Raw genomic sequence first — 18,798 nt, 5'->3', positions numbered from 1 at the left:
ACCTTGAGCCGCTGTGCTGATGCAGTGAAAGGCTGCTGATGATCCTCCGGCACTGAGGGGACTTAACCAGGTTCCAAGGGTCTGACGGGAGGACAGGTCTAATCAGAGAACCCAGCTCAGAAGGGTAAGACAGCATAATCCGCTCATAGCTCACTCTGCAGAGAGGGTAATAAAGCTACAGGACTGACACATGGAAGAGTGTGAATGGCACATGTGGGTAAGGTCAGTATGGATGAAGAAAGACAGTTAGGGTCATGTGACCATGAAGCCACTTTATCAGATTTGGGTAGAGGGGACACTGGGGAAGGTTATGGCTACTGTGTGATTGATAACCCATCAGGAGGTTCACTAAGATGCAAGTCATGTCGGACGGGCTGTATTTTCACAACTTGTAACTTGCCATGGCATCTTAACACGTAACAATATGCAAATTCGAATGATGTGAATCACAGGCCAGTGATCGATAGAAGAATTTTTTATTTTTACTTCTAGAATTTCCTCATATATAACTATATATTCATCTATACATATATTGTAATTTGCATATATATATATTAGGGGTGTAACAGTACATGTATTCATCCCGAAACGTCAAATACAGACGTCATGGTTCGGTGCATACAGTCAGACGACGAATACAGTCGGTCATAGGCGATCCACACTCCAATCCAGAAGGGGGCGCTAACTGCCACAACAGGAAAAAGTGCAGAAGAAGAACAGACGATCTTTGCATAGATATGTTTATGTGTAATCTCTCAACCAGCGTTTCAACCACAGAAAAACATTAATAAAACAGCTTGAGAATAATATCTCACGTAGCATTACATTTACCTCAGGCAAGTCATTTAGTGTCCACAGCATGTTAGTTCTTGAGTGTTGATTATTATATCTAAAAATAAATAGCAACTGAATTTAATAGTTTGGGCTCTGTTGTTAATTGTAACCTTTAATATTATAGTAATGTGTAAGAAAGGGCTCCCTTTATATAGTTTACAGCATTAGCTGAGATAGATTTTTGTATTCTTAAGAAAATGTTAATTATAACTGAATTTATTTAAAGAGAGTACCGAACCCATACTGTAAAACACACACACACACACACACACACATATATATATATATATATATATATATATATATATATGTTTTTATATAATTCATATATATTTATACATATAAAATTGTAAGTTGTGTGTGATATGTGATATATATGTATGTGTGTATATATATATATATATATATATATATATATGTGTACACAGACTTGTTCCATTTTTCTGTGGCATACAAGAATGATGTAATACACATAAAGCATCAGCTACACAGCTAAAGTGGATGTTTTGCTCTTCATTTTGTGCTGAAAGCATTCTGTCTTTGTCAGGATGTGAAAAATAATGCAATATAAAATTGCCCAACACATCCACTTTATTCCGATCAAAATCTCTTGAATGCTCATGCCATAAGTATGACTACCCAACCTCCCAGGAGGACTTGAAGGCAGCAGTAGCAGCAGTCGATGTTTTTAGCAGAAATGCTAATGCTGCATATTAATCAACACTTAGCTAGCACACCTCTCAGCTGCTGATCTGACTAATAATGGACCTGAGAAATCCCTGTCTCATCACTGAGGGCTGGACATCTGAACGAGGGTCCACCGAGTATGTGAGTAAAACAAAAGAGAGAGGGGGAAACAGTTAACAGAAGTTGACACATCTGACGTCCAGAGCTGTTAAATTACTTTCAGATAGGAGGAGGGGTGTAAGCAAAGGATTGTAAGTGACGAGACGAAGAGAAAAAGCGAGAGAGACTGAGCGAGAGAGACATTGCTCTGCCATGCGGAAAGGTGAAGAGTGAAAGAGTGTGCAGGAGAGGAGACCCAGTTTGCGGTGAACTTCACAGAAGAAGCTGAATATCATAGATGAATACTCCTGATAAGGCCCTGCTTGTTATTAAATGAATGTGATGTGATATTGATAAGTTATCAATAAAACACACTGCTAGATATGTACCCGCAATCAAAAAAACATCAAGTCCAGATTCCACTTACAAATGCGCGCGCACACATACACGATGCTGACTGGCTAACCGAAAGGACGCCCGCGGCAGGAAGTCAGAGCAAAGGAGAAGCCTCATTGAGCACAGTCTGGCAGTTTGAACACGCAGCATCAAGCACACACAATCGCAAACAGGCCAGAGCTGAATGAGTTACACATTTAAGACCAAAGGATAGACCACGGGAAAACGGTGGATTGACGTTTAAACATATTTGAAATTCTCTATAAATTTGGATTTTGTACCTCAGACAAAATCAAAGAGCATAACGCAGAATTGCGCAGTACAATCCTGCAGATCATTACCAAAGAGCACAAAACGCATTACAACCGAGCTCGGCATGAGAAATCAGAGCTCTGTTCCAAAACATGAACTGCCTACCAAGTCATCTACCATGAAGTGAACTGCCTACCAAGTCATCATTTTAAAGTATCATAGGCACACTTCCAACATGGAAACTGTTAATAATAAAGGCCTTCTTGCGTTCTAAGATGCTTAATTCTGGGCAAATTCTACAGCATTGCTGTATCTTCTGAAGTCAATTTCAGAATGCATTTTGACAAACTCAGTAAAATATTCATCAAGATGGTGAATGAGTCGAGAAATATCTGTAAAAACATTTAGATCATTATATTTTTTGATTATAAATGTAATGACATGAAAATTAATTACAAAATATACATAAAATGACTATCCATCCATCCATGTAAGATTTTTAAAATATTTCTGAAAAAAGACTATTCTTTTACAGTAAAATCACTAACATTGTGAAATATAATTTAAAATAACTGTTGTCTATTTTACTATTTTAGAAAGATTTCTTATCATTGTCAATGTTGAAAACAGATGTGCTGCTTAATATTTTTGTGGAAACTGTGATACTTTTTTCAGGATTCTTTGATGAATAGACAGTTCATAAAAACAGCATTTATTTAGAATAAAATCGTTTGTAACATTATAAATGCATTTTTGATCAAATTTCTCTTTTGTAAAATAATCTTAGGGTCAATAAAATCTATATTTCACTATCAAACACCACAAAATGTATTATACACACACAAATATACATACAAGCACGCACACACACACACACACACACACACACACACACATATATATATATATATATATGATTACATAAATTATATATATAAAAAACAAAAATTATTCAGACACTAGATATAATTTTTTTAATATTTGTACTAGTGGGTGCAGGACACTATAGTTCATTTATGTAAGTGAGGATAGCAAAATAAAGTAAACTGACATATTATACTCAAAAATTCAGTGGACTATCAGAAAAATTTATAAAAATTTGGAACCAAAAATTATTCAGACACTTTGACCTGACCATGTTTTGCTTAAGTGTTATCTGACTTAATTAAGATTAATTTTTTCTGACACAGTTTAACTCTGAGATATGTCATATTTTATTACCATTTTTTTAAACTACAGAGAATAAACTGTATTGAATGAAATGTTCAAGGTGTCTGAATACATTTTGGTTTGACTGTATATATATATATATATATATATATATATATATATCTATATGCGCATTCCACCCATGTTATTCGTTATCTGTCAGGATGCTCCCTTAGAAGACAGCTGTCTATTTAGGCACTATAAAGCAAGTCAGGAACAGTATGTACAACAGTTTAAAAAAAAAAAAAAAATCACAACATAGAACAACACAGTGCAAAAAAGACCATGAAGCAGCATAAAGCAGTGCTTGGGAAGAACATGGCACAACAACGCATGGGAGATGAAGCACAGAGCAATCCAAAGTACTGCCTCTGAAATGAATAAGTAAGAGACACCCCACACAGAAAAAGAGGACAATAAGAAGAAACAGAATAAGCCACGAGCCAGGAGACAGAGAAATGGATGGAGGGAAAAAAGAGAGACAGGGATGGAGGGAAGAACAAATAGAGCAGGAGGCTTAGATGTCTGCCAAGCTGCCTGGACACACTCTGGCCTGATCTCTCCAAGCCTCTATCCCTTCACCCCTCCCCTCCTGTGGCCACGAAATCATGATTTAACAAACACTGCTTCCTCCTGCCTCACATCCCTGGATGACACCATAGCAAAACACACACAGAGAGCCACACGTAGTGAGTGTATTTAGAGCATGCAAAATCTACTGTCTCCTCAACTCTCAGCTCTGAAAGAGAGAGAGAGAAAGAAGGGGACAGAGATAGAACAAAGTACAGCAGGAGAACAGGAAGAAGAGAGACAGGATGACACAGCAAATGTGTGACAGACAGCAAAAGAAATTAAGTGTGGACTGGGCAGAGACAAGGGTGCAACGGCAGGTGAAATGACAGCGATAGAGGAGAAAGGAAATGCGTGTAGTTTGGCAAGGCCCACAACGATGCCCATTCTGAGTATGCCTGTGTTATGAATATTACCCCAAGCTTTTCTCACCCTCAAGCCCTCCTTGCTGTATATGACTTTCTTCTTTCTGATGAACACAATCAGAGTTACATTAATAAATATCCTGACACATCTGAGCTTTATTATGGCAGTGAGTATGAGCTGAAGAAAGTGCCTCCATCCACATCCATCCATTATAAACATACTTCACGCGGCTCCGAGGGGTTAATAAAGGCCTTCTGAAGTGAAGCGATGTGTTTGTGTAAAAAAAAAAAAAAATCCATATTTATCAAGTTTTGAAGTAAAAAATCTAGCTTCCGCCCGACCGTCTTCCATATTCAACTTACGAAGAAAGTGTAAAACTCTAGTAGTTCACAAAGCTTACGCTACGTCCTACGCCTTCGCTATTCAACTTACAAAAAAAGCTTAACTGACGCAACGCCAGTTTACACTTTCTTCCTAAGTTGAATACAAAAGTTGGTCTGGCGGAAGCTAGATATTTTACTTCATAACTTATATGGATATTAGGCTTGCTACAGTAGTCGGTGTTACCGGTGTTCAGTTGCAACACCGGTTTCATCACTTTCCCACCGCGGCACCGAGGTTAATTTTTTTTCCCACTTTAACGCGTTAAAAGTATTTGCATTTAATGCTATTAACGTAGTATCCGTTTTCTGCATTATATGATGAAGCTCTTATTCATGCTAATGCTTTTAAACCATTCAAGCGCGACAAAGCAAAAGAGAACGCGCTGTCTGTGAATGTCCTGCCTATGTGACACACACACACACACACGCACACACATAACGCGCGCGCACCGGTATCGAGTTCTCTTCTGCTCTTAATGAACCGTAACACACACAAATTATGCCAAAATGTCCGTTTTGTCGAGTGTTTTTCAGTAAGAGTAACCCACCATTCAAGCAATTGCTGTTAATTTGAAAGTGCAAGTCGGCCTTTCCGTAACAAAACATCGAAAGCTCAGCCGAAGAGCTGATCATAGCTGTACAGTTTTACAGCTGTTTTATTTTTCATGTCAAAAACATTCCTCGTAGTGGAGAACGCAGTTCATGGTTGCATAGCAATGACAGACGCCACGAGAGCGCAAGCGCTTTGGAAACAAGGAGAAGCGCGTGGCCGCTTTCCACGCGTTTTTAGACGCGATATGTGAACAGCCCCATAAGTGGTTTAAAAAAAAAAAAAAAAAGAGGTAGAGGCCCCGCCCCCCGGTGACACCGGTATTACCGGTGTTGTCTCATGTCGATTAACCCGTGGGAAAATTTTCTCACCATCACATCCCTAATGGATATGGATATTTTTTTTACACAAATGCATCGCTTCACTTCAGAAGGCCTTTATTAACCCCCTGGAGCCGTGTGGAGTATGTTTATGATGGATGGATGTGGATGGAGGCACTTTCTTCAGCTCATATTAGTTGGTATCACTCACTGCCATTATAAAGCTCGGATTCCTCAGGATATTTATTAAAATATCTCCGATTGTGTTCATCAGAAAGAAGAAAGTCATATGTACCTAGGATGGCTTGAGGGTGAGTAAAGCTTGGGGTAATTTTCATTTGAAAGTGAACTAATCCTTTAACCATTAAAGGGGTGGTTGATTATGATTTTACTTTTTTAACTTTAGTTAGTGTGTAATTTTGCTGTTAGAGCATAAACAACATCTGCAAAGTTATGACGCTCAAAGTTCAATGCAAAGGGAGATATTTTCTTTTGCAGAAATCGCTTTTTAAGGACTACAACAAATGGCTGGTAAGGGACTACAACGAGCTTCTTCTTGGGTTGGTGACATCACAAACCCCAAAATTTACATAAACCCAGCTCCCGGGAACATGCAACAAAAGAAGAGTTGAATCAGAGGAAGAGTTGTTGTAGTAAAGTATTGTTGCAATGCCGTCATTTAACGCCGGACTGCTTCACAAACGAGGGTCAATTCAACGCTGGATTTGCACAAAAGGTTAACACGACGGCACATGCTAATCGATGAGTTGAATCAACTCCACAGCAACTACATAAATTTATCCACTAACCATTCAGAAACGTTCAGTCGTATTCTAAAAGTTGTAACTTCTTCCTGAGTCTCTCCATCAGTGTCCGACTCCAGTTTGAAGAATGTAAGGCTGAACACTGTTACTGACAATCGTCATTTTGGCTGCTTGAGATTCTCCAGCTTTGTTGTTGTTGAGCAACCAAAGCATGAGCTGTTAAAGCTCCACCCTCTTTTGGAAAGCGGGCAGGGAGCAGCAGCTCATTTGCTTTTAAAGGGACACACACAAAAACAGCGTGTTTTTGCTCACACCCAAATAGGGGCAAATTTGACAAGCTATAATAAATGATCTGTGAGGTATTTTGAGTTGAAACTTCACAAACACATTCTGGTGACACCAAAACTTACATTACATCTTGTAAAAGGGGCACTATAGGTCCCCTTTAACTAAACTGAACCTTATTGTAAAGTGTTACCATATAAATATATACAAAACCAGAAAAATATATAACATTTACATTTCACATTTATTCATTTAGCAGACGCTTTTAACCGAAGTGACTTACAACTGAGGAATACAACAAGCAATTCATCTAAAGAGGAAATAAACATGAGAAGTGCTATTAATACAAAGTTTCAGCCATTGTAAAATAAGCCATTCTAAAACAGTCAATATGTACCTGTGGATGAACATCAAATGAGTTTTTCCTATAGTGGCCATTCTGAGCAGTCTGTGATCAGATTTCCTTCTTTTTCTTTTTACATGAGAGATGCCAGCAGTATTTGAACTATGAACTGTTTTGCTGGTTGTACCCAGAAAAATAAATAAGAAATCCATAATGAACAAGCAAAGAAATTTTGCTTTAGTAATGGTATTCAAAGAAGGTCAAAATAAATCAGAAATGCTGGGCAAAAATAAAATACCACAATCACAGTCACTGCTAATTGGATGAAATGAGATTTACTCAATTTTCACAGAGGTTGTGTCACCAGAAAAATAAAAAAATAAATAAATATATAAATCAATTCAGGCAGAAATAAAGTCAGACCTCCTCAGGGAAAACTAGTCCAGTCATAATAGGGCTAAATAAATGTTTTTTTAATAATAATAATAATAATAAAAAAACAGCAGCTTATTTTTGCACAAAGATACACCTGTTTAAGTGCTGTATGATATTCGCTGCCCACATACAGCAGCGTAAAATTCAGAAAATTCTTTTAATCTTGAAAAGAGATGAAAGATTTCCAACTGACTAAGAGCTTCAAGCATAAAGGCCACCACAGAGGGACCGTGAATGTGGAGAAAACAGGTGAGAATCAGACAGCAGACAGTAGAATGAGTGAGAAAGAGAGAGAAAGAAGACAGAGAGAAAGTGTGTCTGAATCCAGCACCCTGGACAGCACCTATCGATCGCCTCCCAGCACACATCACCACAACTTTCACAGATTGCTATTGAGAAGTGACCTGTAATGCAATTACTGCCCAATGCAGAGCCGAAGTGGCCATCAATAATTAAAAGGCAGCCAAGTCGTGGCCTGCAATTGCGCTTTTATTCCCGCGTCGCTGTTGTTGTTGTGTCCGCTTGCCCCGGCTACCAAACTGTTGCGCTACCAGGGCTCGAATAAGATTTGTGAAAATGCGTCCTTCAATAAAACCAATCGCATCGGACAAATGTCCTCCACTGTAAAGTTTATTATTCTGCCGGCATATGGCTCCGACCACAGCACAGTCGTATTAACCAGTAACAAATCACCACACGCAACTGCTGTCTGCTCGACGAGGCTATTATGAGTGGATATGTCAACGTACCTATTGTCTCATCCGCTCCGGGCACCCGCACAGTGTTTAGACAAAGTCAGCACGACATCGGCTGCAAAGGAAATTTGTATTTTTTTCCCTCCTTCCTGGGCCACTGTGCTGTCACAAGCATTTTTCACACTGAATTCTCGATATAGAGCGTCTCTTCCGTATTACATAATGTTGTAATCAGTACAGCAGGCCCCCACAGTGGAGGCAGCGAGCTCTACAAGTTGAGAAGAAGAGCATCTATTTTTCACGACGACAGACGAGTATCTGTCAAAATGTCTCTCTCAGCGACGGATTCTCAGGTTTAATCACTGTGAGCTGTGAGTGATTATGTAAGGACTGTGAACTCGCAGGTGATTCTGAGGAAGGTTCTCTTCCAAGAACGAGGTCAATTCAGAGCGTGTGTGAGAGAGATGAGGTGAATCTCATGAAAACTTGCTCAGGAGACATCTCACCCCAAAACAGAAAACATATTTTGCATAAAGAAAATATAGACCATAATGATATTTGGAATTTTTAAATTTAAATGACAACTGTCACTCTTATATAGCTATTCCACATACTATATACCACAACTATGGTTTTAACATAATTAAATTAGCATAATATGGTAGTACAAGAAATACTGCCATTATGTATAAATATTTTACAATTTAAGCATACATTTTTTTCATTACAGTAATGAGGATTTCTGAAAAAAGGGCTTAATTTTCATTTTAAAAAAATGTCACAAGGCAAAATAAATTATAAACATTTTTAAGCAAAGTATATTATATCTAATGTTGCAGTCAAACGTTAAGACACACTTGCCTTTAAATTATATTTCTCAATCTTTTAAGTTTAAATACTTGAAATTATCTCAATTATGTTATATAAATAGAGTACACATGGCCATTCAAAAGTCTGGAGTCTGTAAGATTTTTTATTTATTTTTTTTATGTTTTTTGAAGTCTCTTCTGCTGAACAAGGTTGCAGTTATTTGATCAGAAATACAGTTAAACAGTAATATTGTAAAATATTATAACAATTTAAAATATCTTTTATTATCTGAATACATTTTAAAATGTCATTTTATTCCTGTGATGGTAAAGCTGGATTTTCATCATCATTACTCCAGTCTTCAGTGTCATGATCCTTCAGAAATCATTCTAATATACTGATTTGGTGATAATATTTTTTTTTATTATTATCAACATTGAAAACAGTTGTGTTGCTTAAAGGGTTAGTTCACCCAAAAATGAAAATAATGTCATTTATTATTTGAATCTAGTGTATTATAACACAAGTTAAATCACATAAGTGCATCTATAAGTTTTACTTAAAGGGTTAGTTCACCCAAAAATGAAAATAATGTCATTTTATTACTCACCCTCATGTCGTTCCACACCCTTAAGACCTTCATTCATCTTCAGAACACAAATTAAGGTATTTTTGATTAAATCCAATGGCTCAGTGAGGCCTGCATTCTCAGCAATGACATTTCCTCTCTCAAGATCCATAAAGCTACTAAAAACATATTTAAAACAGTTCATGCGAGTACAGTGGTTCTACCTTAATATTATGAAGCGACGAGAATATTTTTGCGCGCCAAAAAACAAAATAACGACTTTCCAACAATATAGTGATGGGCCGATTTCAAAACATTGCTTCGGAGCTTTGCGAATCGAATCAGTGACTCGGACCGCCAAAGTCACGTGATTTCAGCAGTTTAATAGGATATTGATAGGAGATCCGAGTCACTGATTCAGTTCGTAAAGCTCCGAAGCAGTGTTTTGAAATCGGCCCATCACTATATTGTTGAAAAGTCGTTATTTTGTTTTTTTGGTGCACAAAAAGTATTCTCGTCGCTTTATAATATTAATATTGAACCACTGTACTCACATTAACTGTTTTAAATATGTTTTTAGTACCTTTATGGATCTTGAGAGAGGAAATATCATTGCTTTGAATGCAGGCCTCACTGAGCCATCGGATTTAATCAAAAATATCTTAATTTGTGTTCTGAAGATGAACGAAGGTCTTACAGGTGTAGAACGACATGAGGGTGAGTAATAAATGACATTATTTTCATTTTTGGGTGAACTAGCCCAAAAGTTGTGCAAAAAAATATGATACATCGTTTCAGGATTCTTTAATGAATAGAATAAATGTTAAAAACAGTATTTATTTAAAAATGACATTTTTGTACAATTATAAATAAATGTCTTTACTATCACTTTTGAACAATTGAATGCAAAAAATAAATAAATAAATAAATGTGTGACCCCAATCTCTTGAACAGTATTTAAAAAATTGTGGCTACATATAAATATCTTCACAAAATATATCTTAAATATTTTATCTAAAAATTAAACATTTATTATGATTTTTTAAATAAACAGATGAGTTGAAAAGGGTAGTGAAGAGAAATCAGTCAACAAGTTTCACATTTGAAATTCAATAATGTTTAAAAATCACTCCAGGATGCACCTAAGATCGAATATATGTTGTTATATAAGTTGTAAGTTGCATTTTTAGGTCATGACATCATTCCCACACTTCAGTTTGCGTTATTTACTATTTTTAATTCAGCAAGGATGCATTAAATGATAGTAAAGACATTCATGATTTTAATTTTATATATTATACTATTTTACTAATTATACTAATAATATTATACTACTGAGTCCAATCTTTTTATTTGTACTGGAAGATTAACACAGCAATTACATCAGTTTAAAACACAACACATTCAAAGGTCTTCACACTCCCTTTTTTCCCCCGGGCCTCTCTTGGGGAACAGGTCTATATTGACCAGTAGGCAGACTTATTGAAAGAGCTGCCACAAAAGTAGGTCACGCGGTTGGTCAATGGTATGGATTTCTGGGTCTGTAGCATATCGCACAATCGCCAGAGAGAAAGTGAGTAAATGAACAGAAATCAGAGCAAAGAGCCACATCGCCTGCCTCTGTCCTTCTTTCTTTCTTCCCTTCATGCCTTTCAATCCTCTCTTTCTTCCCTCTATTCCCATTTCATCTCTGTTCCTGGAGGCATGACTCAGGTTCATACAGAGATCAGAGCTGGTGTGTGCGTGTGTACACCTTTATGACTTACAAAATGAGGCATTGATCCACGTCGTGCTTCCTTATCCACAGACTGTCAGTATTGACTATTAGGGGGTCAATGGACAGTCCATTTATGTGTTTGAGAGTATGAATGCGTGCTTTATAATACATATTTTTGAGTGGGTGTGTGCATTTTTTGTCTAGAAATATGTGCGTGTACGTGGGAGGTGAGGTGAGGTAGGTTTATCTTTGGGTATGTTCAGAATGGAATACTAACTATTTCTGAAAGAAAATAGCATGCAGTGTGTATACAGTGCATACTGTGCCAGTTTTCTGTATGCGTGAGTATCCGAATGATGCAACATTTGCCAGAACGTGCAACCAGAGTGCACTGTGTGAAATACTGAATCCCATAATGCAATGCGATCAACTTGACATTTTACAGTATTCTGACAAACGGACAAGAACTATGTTGTAGTGATGAACACCCGGCCGAGAGTCGTGGGAGCGAATGTTAAAGACCTTCGTGACACACCAGTCTTGAGTCCCAGGGAGGAGATCCGGAAGGATAAAGGAGGAGTGCTGACAGTGACTAGAGAGTACCAGGTTTGGGACATTTATTTTGTGTTTTATTCTGTTTATATGCAGTAGTCGTTCGTGAGGGGCTGCTGCTTACTTCCATTTTGTTGTTTGTTAATTTCGTTATCAAAAACTTTACATTGAACATTCGCCGGTTTCCTGCCTCCTCCTTCTCTGAACCTTGAATTTTAACTTCATTATTTAATCAGGCTGTCGTAAGTTAAAGGGGACCTATTATGCCCCTTATCACAAGATGTAATAAGTCTCTAGTGTCCCCAGAATGTGTTTGTGAAATTTCAGATCAAAATACCCCACAGATCATTTATTACAGCTTGTTAAATTTGCCCCTATTTAGGTGTGAGCAAAAACACGCTGTTTTTGTGTGTGTCCCTTTAAATGCAAATGAGCTGCTGCTCCTGCCCGCTTTCCAAAAGAGGGCGGAGCTTTAACAGCTCGCGCTTCGGTTGCTCAACAACAACAAAGCTGGAGAATCTCACACAGCCAAAATGACGATTCAGTAACGGTGTTCAGCCTTACATTGTTCAAACCGGAGTCGGACACTGATGGAGAGACTCAGGAAGAAGTTACAACTTTTAGAATGCATCTGAACGTTTCTGAACGGTTAGTGGATAAATTTATGTAGTTGCTGTGGAGTTGATTCAACTCATTGACTAGCATGTGCCGTCATGTTAATCTTTTGTGCAAATCCAGCATTGAATTGACCCTCGTTTGTGAAGCAGTCCGGCGTAAAAAAAACAGCATGGCAACATTAAAATTATTAAAAATGCAAAATAACTGGATTTATTTATGAAATAACTGGATAGTGCTTGCTGAAATTAACTTGCATTTTAATGTGACAACGATGTAGCTGTTTGAATTGTTCATATTGTTTTGCGCACTACTTTTAAAATGATAGCATATACTATGCACAGTATACTAGTAGTATTCCATTTTGAACATAACCATGGTGTGTATCTGTGTGTGGCTATGCCACAACAAGCATTACAGCTTGAGTCTCCTGCAAATATTTTTCACATGAATATTCATCTGCATGAATGCGTATTTGTGAACATTTTGCATTTGTGTGCGTTCCAGTGAGTAATAGCTGCTCCGTTTGTACTCGTGCGTGTGTGTATTTAAACGTGAACGAGAGAGCGGCTGTGGGTGTGTATACACACCCTCCTGCTGATGAGGCCCAGTGCCAAAATCAATAGAGTGCTTCTGAGGCATCATACTGTAGTATGAGAGTGGCCGGAAGAGATTTTAATAAATGCTGTGTGCATGAGAGCATGGCCTGCCTTGTCACTGCTATCGCCCCCAACAAAAAAAATCTCCCCCTTTCTATAATCTCTGTGTGAAACACAATATTATAGCTTCAAAAACTGTCATCTTTTAAAACAGTTTTAGTATACTTCAACACCCATAATGCACTGGGCAAACTTCAACACCCATAATGCACTGGGCATGTTGTTGTCCAAGGCCACTCCCAGCATTCTGCTATGGATATACTTACCAAATACCGCACTTATTCAAATACCGCTGTGCTTTAGTAGAAAATACTTCTTAGAAAACTTTTAGTCATAATGGTGTCAACTTGTATTGTTCCTGGGTGCAAGAACATTTAGCAGGAGTGAGTTATTTTGCTTGCAGGCAGTGGCTAAAAGCCGCAAAGTATCGTAAATATGGAGACATCACTCCAGGTAACATGAAGAACGAGTAAACACTGTTCATTTTCATATTATACCAACATTGTAACAATACAAAGTGGTTTGAAAATCGGTGAAGTTACACTTTAAGCTTCAGTTCTGATGTGTGCAAAATGTTATTCAAAAGATCATAGCACATTAACATAAGATCACCCATGTTTACTTAATAAATGGCTATTTCATTATCAGCAACTTCATGAATGAAACTAAACCTGCATGCCGGGATAATCAATCATGGTAAGTAATTTACAAATAAACGTCTTAAAGATACAGTACCAAAACAGCTGGTTTAAAGGTCAGAAAGAGTGGAAAATTGGTTGTATAAAACTAAATTAAGACCCTTAAATAACATTATGCGAAGTATAAAAGTGTAGAATATAGCCCAGAAAATATGACAAATGATCATATACCTATATGTAATAACCCCCCATAAATATAAGGTACAAATGGCTGATTTTCTGTATCATTTCAGTAGGTAATACACCTTAAACCAAATTACACCTATAAACACTATATTCTGTCCTGCATTGCTTTATAGCTGCAATATTGTGATGTCAAATATGGCAGAAATGCTCGATAAGCACAATATAAATGTTTGTGCAATTTTAGTCAGTGAGTGGATCCCTAACAAAACAAAAGAAACCGTCACAGAGAGTCAGGTTTTAAGCTAACAGGCACAAATGTGTTTTTACATCATTCATTTGGAGTGACTCTGCCAATGAACTGTGATTTTGAAGGTCCAACAACAGCCCACTCTTTTTGGCTCTTTCTGTCTCTTCCTGACTTGAGCTTGGGGGGCCTTCTTGCACTTGACAGAACTTTCTAACATAAAAACCACTTTCCTAAAAACCATCAAGCTGTCAAGTGAAGTGGAAAAATGAGAGAGATTACTGCATAAAGGCCGAGAGGGGGCAGAAAGAGAAAGAAAGGAAAAGAGATGGAGGATGGCTCAAGATTCTCCTGAAGATAAAACACATAAAACGTTCCAATCACTTTTTTCATCACTTCAGACTTATTTATTCTTCTTTCTCTTCCTGCCTCTCTTTCTTTGTTTACTTAAGCATTTGTTATTCACAATATAAATGTGTTACTCAATTTTGGAGTGGCCATGATGGCTCATTCAATAAGAAAAATAAGCTGTTTCCCCAAGAGAAAAATGACCTGAATTGAGGAACAAATGGAGATTTCTGCATATATTCTATATATCAATCAAATATCTCAGATTGTTCCAGTTATTATATTTAACTAAAATTTAAATGATAAAAAAAAAAAAACATTTTACCTTGAAATAAAAAAAAAAAACAAATAAAAAAAAATGGCAAGGCAATATTTCTCATTTCCTTTTAGATTAACTTGATTGTACTAAAATAACTAATTAAAATTGAAATAAAAGTAAGACAGACAAAACTTTAAATTTAAAATGAAAATGGAACATATAAAAATAAAAACTAAATCAAAATATAGTAGTCAACATTTAAAGTGGATCAAAACCTTTCATCAATGTCCTAAAACCTTCTTTGATTAACTTTTTTGATCCACTTCAAATGTTGACTACTGTATTAACAATAAAAAACTATAATAGTATCTCAATTATACTACGAACTTGCCTGTTTCCTGGCTACCAGTTTCTCTGTAGCTGGCTAAGCGCGCTACTTGAGCGACGTAAACAAATTAATAACAAAATTAAAAGAAATTTCTGATCATCCTCCATAACGTGGCCACTATTTACATCTCAAATCGTCTGCAAACTCTTGCATTACCAAGGTAATGACTAATGCATTTTCCCCCCAGTGGAAAATGAAACATATCCGTACCGGCTGGGTTGGATTGGCACGGAACGGAAAGGTTAAGCAAAGAGAACAGTTTGGCCTGATGGTGGAAAAGTGGCTTAAGATCTCAAAAATTTCTCATTAAATTCTCCCAAATCCAAATGATCTCAGCTGTACTATCCACATATATTTTACAGCTCTATACTCATACTACACGTTGCATTTTCACCTTTTTACATCTCTTAAAGGGATAGTTCACCAAAAAATGAAAATTATCCCATGATTTACTTACCCTCAAGCCATCCTAGGTGTATATGACTATCTTGTTTCAGATGCATACAATCAGAGATATATTTGAAAATATTCTGGCTCTCCCAAGCTTTCTAATGGTAGTGAACAGGGGGTGTGTTTTGAAGCCAAAAAAATGCATCCATCCATCATAAATATAATCCATATTGCTCCAGAGGTTTAATAAAAGCCTTCTGAACCAAAGTGATGGGTTTTTGTAAGAAAAATATCCATATTTAAAACTTAATAAAGTAAAATAACAAGCTTACGTACGCATTGATTTGATATTTTTAAATATATCTCCGATTGTGTTCGTCTGAAAGAAGATGGTCATACACACCTAGGATGGCTTGAGGGTGAGTAAATCATGGGATAATTTTCATTTTTGAGTAAACTAAACCTTTAAGAAATTATAGGAGAAACATCCGAGACAAAAATGAAAGACAAAAATGAAACCTAACCAAGAACTCTAAGTCTCCTGAGCTCTGAATGAGCAAACCGAGCGATAAAATGTTCCTCTGGGTAATTAGTATTCTTATGAAACATTTGTGATAGGCAGAGCCTTCGATTGAATTCATTTGCAGCTGCTGCGTTTGCATTTCGTGCAAATAGATGTGCTCATAATAAGACGATCAAGGGTTTTTCTTATTACAGTCAACATCTAACATGATGACTTACACGTTCCTGGTGCGGTGGGGGTGGAGGGGGTGAACAAAACGTGTATGGCTGTGTGCACGTTTTTACACAGTGAATAGAAAGGAAGTGGAACTACAGCAAAGTGACTCCCCTTGCATTCAACATCTATGATGTCATAATTACTCGCATCAAAGGCATTCCGTTCGCCACGGCAACTGTCATTCTCCCTGGAGGCGTCATTAAAACAGAACACACCAAACCGAGCTGAGCAAGAGCTTACGGAGAAACTTCAAAACACACGCACACACTGCAACCAAACAATGTTAGAGCGGGACAGCAAGTTTGTACTGAACCTAAAGAGGAGTGACAGAGTAATACATACACACACACACACACACACGTGCCTGCAGACATTCATACGGCACGATCACACACACACACATGCTCAGAGACACTAAAAGACACTATAAATAGGCCAGCTCTAATGTGGTGCTGTGTAGTTCTTGCCCTTGGGTACAAGGCTCTTCCAGAAAGAAAGAGAGAGAGATAGAGAGGGAAAGGAAGGAAGAGTATGAGAAGAGAGTGAACGGGATTGAAAATGCAGCCAAAAAAGAAGAATTAGCATTTTTTGAGGGCTAACTTTTTGAGATATACAGCAAGAAATATACAGAAATAAATCTTCTAGCCAAACCTGCATATAATGTGTTTAAAATTTAAAATGTACTTACATGTAAATTTGGGTAGATGACACATAACATTGCACTATATATATATATATATATATATATATATATATATATATATATATATATACACACACACACACACACACACACACAACCATTCAATTGATCAAAAATACAGTAACATTGTGAAATATTATTACAATTTAAAAAATATAATTTTTAAAATATATAAAATAACAGTTTTCTGTTTTAATAGATTAAAATTTATTTATAAAATAAACGTAATTTATTCCTGTTATGGTAAAGCTGATTTTTCCAGTCTTTAGTGTCACATGATCCTTCAGAAATCATTCTAATATGCTGATTTGCTGCTGCAGAAACATTTCTTATTATTATGAATGCTGACAACAGTTAATATTTTTGTGGAAACAGAAGCACATTTTCAGGTTTCTTTGAACAAAGTTCAAAAGAACAGCATTTATTTGAAATAGAATACTTTTGTAACCTTTTAAACATATTTACTGTACTTTTGATCAATGCATCTTAACTGAATATAAGTATATTTAATTTTAAGTACAAATATTCCATGTTGGATCTTAATTAATGTAAGCTATAAAAATAGTTTTAGATTGTTTAGCATGTCACATGGCAAACTTCCCAAAAGTATTTTGTGTCAACTACCCATTTGTTCTAGTGTGCACGTGTTTTTTTGTGCATGTGTTTATGTGGCGGTTTGACCGCGATGACCTACCCCAGGTAGCGTCTTCTGCTCGTGAAGTGCGGTCTGAGCTTTTAGCGCCGATTCTCTTGCACAGTATGTGAGGAAGGCACAGCCTGAGAGAGGAAATAACAGAGACAGAGATAAATTAAAGACAGGTCAGAGAGGTTGAGACACAAGCAGGTGTCTGTTTGAGAAGAGCTGGGCTCTCTACCTTCATATTGTTTTCGCCAACCCAGGAAAGAAAAACAATATTATTACATTTGTGTAGCAGACACAGAGACATAAAAGAAAGAAGAGAGATGAAGAGGTTCTGAGAGCACATGCCCACAGCCATACACACTCACGCTCCCCAGAGAAAGAAGGAGAGCGTGCGCAAATACAAGAGTGTGTGTATGTGTGTGTGTGTGTATGTGTGTGGAAGAAAATATGCAGCTTCTTTTAATTTTCTGACTACAAGGCCTTGCTGGTAGCAACATTTAACAGTGTATGTTTGTGTATGCTTGCTCATTAATTTGACAGACAATGAGGATGCACTTTGAGATATTTTGGCCAATAAAAAATAGCTGATGATTATTATTTTTTTGTTTAAAAAAAAAAAAAAAGCATTCATACTAACACTCTTCAGAATATTGAACATTATGTAAAATTATATAAAAATTATGTACAGACAGTTATATTATTATATTATCCAACCAATTAAATATGTGTGAGCATATATATATGTGTGTGTGAGATTGGGAAACTTTTTGCCATTGAGATGACTTGGAAAAAGTGTCCCAATCAACCTGAATTCACCCTATATAAATTATGTATTTTTTACAGGTGAGAACATTTTTACTGGCCCCATAAATAAAACAAAATGCTTTTAGCAACATATTTTAAATGTGTTATAATGGTACAATGCATTAATAATTTATCGTAACAATTTATTTTCATTAATTAATTACATTTTTTGTTATACTATAATAATAATTCATAAATATTCATTAGTCATGTGAATGATGCCTCTGGGATTTCAACAAAATACTAGATAATATTATCTTGATGCCATTTAAATGAGCAAAATTCACAACTACAATGTTCAATACATTACAGAGCACCAAATGTTTAAGTTTTGAGACCTAAAAACA

General features: G+C 36.6%; 1 protein-coding gene across 10 annotated transcripts in view; it reads right to left on the bottom strand.

Moving 5' to 3' along the window:
- LOC127524737 (CUGBP Elav-like family member 4) overlaps window positions 1–18,798 on the bottom strand; it is a 137,811-nt gene that overhangs the window by 54,752 nt on the left and 64,261 nt on the right. For all 10 annotated transcript variants that reach the window (XM_051916561.1, XM_051916563.1, XM_051916562.1 and 7 more), the window contains exon 2: window positions 17,699–17,781. In XM_051916561.1, the coding sequence (XP_051772521.1) occupies window positions 17,699–17,781 (83 nt within the window). The remainder of the gene's footprint in view (window positions 1–17,698; window positions 17,782–18,798) is intronic.

The sequence above is a fragment of the Ctenopharyngodon idella genome, chromosome 13 (genome assembly GCF_019924925.1).
Source record: "Ctenopharyngodon idella isolate HZGC_01 chromosome 13, HZGC01, whole genome shotgun sequence".
NCBI lineage: Eukaryota > Metazoa > Chordata > Actinopteri > Cypriniformes > Xenocyprididae > Ctenopharyngodon > Ctenopharyngodon idella.
The sequence above is the reverse complement of the archived record's forward strand: the minus strand, read 5'-3'. Positions and strand labels throughout refer to the sequence as shown.